Here is a 5,982-nt window from a genome sequence, read left to right as displayed (position 1 = left end):
AACTTTTGTCTCCGTTTAGTCTATTGTCACCCTTGAATCTATGAACTCTACCAGCGACTAGTCTTAAGAAAGACATAAACTACAGTCAGGGCCGTGCTTAGGGGCAGGCGGACGAGGCATCTGCCTAGGGCCCCGCGCTTCAAGGGGCCCCGCGCTTTTGATTGATATGTGACTTTAGATCCCAACTAAAACCGTGTGATCGTGGCGTGAGGGCCCCGCACATGCCCTTTGCCTCGGGCCCCGCGGGGGCTAAGAACTGGCCTGACTACAGTAGTCAGGTCAAAGGCCTCAAAAGCAAGTTGGCCTTTTCCAGCATCAGTATCAGTCAGATTATTTAATTTTAAGCTATTTGGTGAATGTTTTCTTTTCATCTGTTTATTGTAAATATTTTCAGTAAAACGTGTGATCAGCACACAGCAAATCTGATGAACGATATACTAAGGTTCAAGAGTCGTTGTTAAAGGGAAATAATTAAGTTAAGAAACGGTAATCAACTAGCATTGAGTTGCTTCCCTTTAGCAACTACGCCGCACTATTAAGGACGCCGTAGTTAATATTAATAAATGTTACTCTTTTTAACACATACTTAAGCCAAGGACTCTGCCCCATAAAAGTCGAGAAAACAACATTGATAATACAATATAAAATTTACTAGTGCCTTAGCGAATAGAAAATAAAAAGTACAAAATTGCCTTAAAATACAGTTAGATAAGTATTTTTTAGACTAATCTTCCACTGAAGACTTTTTATACTGCAATGCATTAAAAGATACAATGTTAAATTTTTTAAGCCGATTCTATGGCTGGAACAATAGCAAAAGTATTTGGATTAATACAAAATATTGTTTGTAGGAATCCTTTCGGCAGATGATGGACGGCTTGCGACACACAGAACAAAATGACATTATCTTCATTAATTTTACACGATGGATAAAGCAAGTCTATCGTCTTCATAGTTAATAATGAAAAGTATAACTTGACACACTAACTCTAAATCCGTCAGCAAATAGTAATCTAAATTCATTTTCAGATATTTTTTAATAGTCCACAAGATACTGTATGAAGAGGAAAAATTGATATAATTATTAATATTAATATTAATTATATTAATTATTGATATAATCTTCCCATTCCTGACATATACACAATTTGTTGTTCTCTTTGTTTTCTTATAAACAAATTATTTGTTTATATTTTATACTCCCGGATATATCTAAACATCACCAAACTAAAATATCTTCACACTGCAGGAATGATTTACCAAATCACCAACTATCGTATCGCCACAGTCAGCTTTAAATAATTAATACTTAACTCTTCCCAGAGGTAGTTTGGTAGTCGTGTATAGAAGTAATCAACGTATGCATCATGGCCTCATTAAATAACTTCTTTTTTTCTTTTCAGTACATTCTTCACCATACTCGTCATTATCGTAAATTGTGTTCTTGAAGGTTTTATGGGCTTTTCACATAGCTGTCCTGCTTTCCTTCATCCATAATCAAACAACTTATCAAATTAATGCTTAAGATTAACACACTTCTCTATACACCCAGAACTCTTCTCAATACAATTAAATAACGTTTATCGTCATCAACCAACAGTGGCGCCGTCGACTATTCGCATGAATGCATGATCTGGTTCATTAGCTGCAACAAATTCACACACAGGAGTGTCAGGAGATCCTGCTTATAGAAGAAAAAGCTCTGTTCTTTACGTCCTGAGATTTACTTGAAGTGATCAACTACTTACATAACTACTTACATATTTTATTTGTTTGTGGAAATCCTTAATCTGTAGCAGTTTGTCTTCCATGGTAATAATTTATTTCTTGTATTACTGACGAATTAAAAACTATTTTTGCGTGAAGAAATACTATATTCATACTCAGAAAACAAAATGGAGTTGTTACGTTTGTAAACAAAGACACATAATACTAACAAACACATGGTGCCAGCTTTACCACGGAGTTCATTACAGTTCATTGTACTGAGTTCATTGTATTGTTACAGATGACTTAGTGGGGGGAGGAAGATAAATGGTGTTTTACGCCAGCCAGCAACTAAGACTATATCACGGCAAATCAGTCAGCCATGTAAATAAATGCCACAAGTAGAAAAAGAACAGTGTGCTCGAGACGAGATCTGAACCCAGAACAATAAACTCTTACTGTACTGATGACAGGCCGCGACGAGATGACTTTGGCAAGTTAATATGAACGTTGGTAAGCATTTAAAATTAGAGAAACAATTTTCGCATGATTCCACCTTCCCGTTTCGTAACCGACAGTAGCACTCTTTTTATTTACCGTCCACTGAGGACAGACGTCATCGTGGAACCAGCCATGCAGGTCGGTGTACACCTGGGCAGGTGTGGTGCTGTTGTGTAGCGCCTGACAAAGGTCACACCACCATCGGCGTCGCGCCAGCAGCTCGCTGTACACGTCGTAGTGACGAGTCCAGGCCAGGTAACCGTTGTAAGCGCTTTGTCAGCACCCACCTTCCGTAGGTGAGCCACCAGTTGCTCCAGGCTGGGGAAATCGCCGATGTGTATAAAGGAATTGGGAGGCGCCACCTGTTGCAGAGTCACGTAACATAAGGAATACAGTAGGTTGAAAAAAATCAGTAGATATTCAATCCACGCGGTATAATGTCAGACACGTGGTCGTAAGAAGAAGTAGTGAGGGGAGAGACCAGGAGAAAAACAATTAGCTATTTATTATGTTAAGCTCCAGACCTTTACCAACCGATGCCTCACGCTATATCCTGGAAATAAGATGGCCTGAAAAGATCTCCAACAGCAGCCTGAGGAAAAGAACCAACCAGAATGCCACTAACCAAGACATCAAAAAGCGCAAATGGGGCTGGATAGGACAAACCCTGCGTTAATGGGGTGGATAGGACACACCCTGAAAAAATGGGGGTGCACAGGACACACCCTGCTCAAACCAGCTGACACCATTGCCAGGCAGGCACATGACTGGAACCCTCAGGGGAAGTGGAGAGTTGGGAGACCAAAGCAGACTTGGAAAAGAACAGTAGAGAGCGAGGCAAAGGACGTGGGAACCACAGGGGCCCAACTGAGGGGGCTGCCCTATACCGGGTCCGCTGACGATGTGTTGTTGCGGCCCTATGCTACTCTAGCAGTAACAAGGACTAAACTAAACTCTCAGACATTGAGTGAAAGATTTGGCTTAACATACTTTTCTATAGTCCTCGCTGGATGCACCTCCCAGTACAATGGGTACCTGTCTTCTCGATAGCGCCCCCCAGAACTTCTCTGTGACGTAGTCACGGCAGTTGGAATTCTCTAGCGCGAAGAGAAACTTGTATCTGGAAAGCATGTCGAAGCAGGAAGTCTGTGGACACCTCTTTCCTCCGCAGGTTCCGTAGAGGCTCAAGTCGTCGCCTAGCAGCTTCTGTTAACAAAAAGACGATGATCTGAGTATGTTCCGAAAAGCAAGACCATGAGACTTTGTAGCTTTATGCTATGAACACTCATTCTTTTTCATGAAACGCCGCTATCTGAACACCCGTAGTAGACCATGAGTAACAGTGCCTATGTCCACAACGTATGTACATGTAAAAAACACGGACGTACACTTACCTTACATACACACGACGTATTTACACACACACAGACACACAGCATTCGACGATCCCCCACAGGTGACGATGAGGATGAAGAGATTTGTAGGTGAATCGAATCAAAGACACAAGTTCAGAGGAATGTCACTGAGAGAGATATAAACAAGATGGCGGAGAAGACCTTGTGTTTTCCCGCTAGTCGGCCATTAGAGAGAAACTTGTCTGATAAATGACGTCATTTTCTGCCTCAAGTGACGTGGAACGAATGACGCACACATGACGTCAGACACAAGATGTCATCGTACACACCACAACTCATTACAGTACATACACACAGGTCATATACATTAATATATATATATCTATCTCGTGCATGGAAATATTGCACATTTGTTACTCAGACCTTCAGCTGACGTATTAACACCTGGCGCCGGTTGTAGTCGTAGCAGTTGCTGGAGATCCAGGCGGAAAAGAGAACTTTGTGGTAGTTAAAGTTGACCGACAGGTTCTGTCGATACCTGTCGTGTGGGGGATACTGGATGTACCCGCCATAGGAGACGGGTACATCGGAGTCGAGGCGGTAGCTGGCCGTCCAGTTGAAGAGGCCGTTGTAACGCGTCATGTCCAGTGGGGCCCACGTAGGGGGCTTGAGATTGTAGAGGATCCACGCCTGATTAAACGTAATTCCCGGGTATCATTTTACTATAATAACCCTCTGTAGGTGTGTATATTAGAGATAGCTGTGTTGCTTTTGATAAAATGTGGACAGAGTTATTTCAAGTATTTCAATTCTTTATTAGTCCATAGGCAAGATATACCATATTATGCGTTCTGATGATGATGATGATGATGATGATGATGATGATGATGATAATAATAATAATAATGATACTAATAATAACAATAATAACAACAATAATAACAACAACAACACCACCACCACCACCTATTAAATTACCACTTAAGAGTTATTTTTCAGTGGCAAATACAATTTTTTCGGATACCCTAGTCACAAAATGCAGGTGTCAGACTTCCGATATTTTCTGACCTGTTCAGGTGTGCGCTGGTCTGGCAAAGGAACGTCGTGGAAGAAGCCAACGAGGGCGCCTACGTGGAAGAGGACGACATCACTTTGAAGCAGCAGCGACCGATCGTTAGTCATCGTACAGCGGGACTCGGGGCACAAAGCAAAGTCGCGGTCGTCTGTCCCTTCCCACGTCTCGTCCCCGAAAAATCCAGTCCAGCGGAGGATCCTCTTTGTGGAGGAGTTCCGCCACTGCCTCACGGGATATGACGTCACAAAGGAGGATTTGTCTAGCACGGTGCGGCCCGCCCTCTCGCTGCTCTGGCAGCCATCTTGCTGGCAAGGGACTTCACTCTGAATGAGGAAGAAGGTCAGAAAGAAGCAGGTGACTCCAATGACGGCGGCGGAGAGCAATCGCCATCTGATGACACGTGACCGGTAACGATTACACGGCGATTACACGGCGCCATTTTGTTCCAGTTGGAAGACAGGCGCAGACGTTTCACGAAAAACCTTTGACAGAGTGACAGTTAGTCGAACACCTCAGGGACTTTGCACCTGTCTCTGCGCCTCACTAGGGTTTGGAGACGAAGACTACTTGTAAAAAGCAAGTTGTTTGCTAATGCTTTCACTGGAGTCTGACAGACAGTGAGGTCTGACGAGCTTCAGGTTTGGACTGATTCAAACCACATGTCACTCAACCCCCAGAAGTCATGCTTCTTACAACCAGACAGAAAAGACAAATCCTAGCCACCCCATGTCCAAGTATCCAAATTGGCAAACAATCACTAATGGAAGTACAGTTCCACAAACTCATGGGTGTCACCATTGACAGTAACTTATCGTGGTCCCAACACATCTCAACCACAAGTAAAAACATCTTCAAGAAAGTCTACCAGCTGTCAAGAATTAACATTCCCTACACCCTCTCACAAGAAAGCTCTTCTATATCACCCACATCCAGTCAGACAATGACTACGCAAATCAAGTCTGATATACTCAGGGAGCAAGCTATGGAACAGATTTCATCTCCATCTCAATCAGCTGAACTCACTGAACTGCTGTCGACGCCCTCTATCTAAATACTTACAAGACACATAGACGAGGCCTCTAGAGATACCTTCCAACTCCAGGAAATCTTGTAAATATATACAAATTATATTGTTTCTTTCTTAACCACCACTTTTGTACATATCCACCTTCCTTCATGTTTACTACAAATTATTCTACAATACTTAATTACTTTATTTACTTAGTTAATTTTTTCCCTATAAAGGGCGAGGGCTAAAAATTAAAAAAAAAATTTCTTGCTGATTTTATCGTAAATAAAGAATTGTCATATTTACCATTTCCACAATAAATACACCATCTTCGT

At 42.1% G+C, this 5,982-nt stretch overlaps 1 protein-coding gene across 1 annotated transcript; it reads right to left on the bottom strand.

The window, feature by feature from the left end:
* Positions 1 to 1,608: 1,608 nt before the first annotated feature.
* Positions 1,609 to 4,745, bottom strand: LOC112572994 (glycoprotein 3-alpha-L-fucosyltransferase A-like). The gene is made up of 5 exons (XM_025253025.1): positions 4,632 to 4,745; positions 3,987 to 4,253; positions 3,199 to 3,414; positions 2,305 to 2,570; positions 1,609 to 1,645 (listed from the first exon to the last, which is right to left on the bottom strand). The coding sequence occupies exons 1-5, from the start codon at positions 4,743 to 4,745 to the stop codon at positions 1,642 to 1,644; spliced, it is 867 nt and encodes a 288-aa protein (XP_025108810.1). The 3' UTR covers positions 1,609 to 1,641.
* Between the last annotated feature and the right edge of the window lie 1,237 nt (positions 4,746 to 5,982).

Source organism: Pomacea canaliculata, linkage group LG9 (assembly GCF_003073045.1).
Source record: "Pomacea canaliculata isolate SZHN2017 linkage group LG9, ASM307304v1, whole genome shotgun sequence".
Classification (NCBI taxonomy): domain Eukaryota; kingdom Metazoa; phylum Mollusca; class Gastropoda; order Architaenioglossa; family Ampullariidae; genus Pomacea; species Pomacea canaliculata.
The sequence above is the reverse complement of the archived record's forward strand: the minus strand, read 5'-3'. Positions and strand labels throughout refer to the sequence as shown.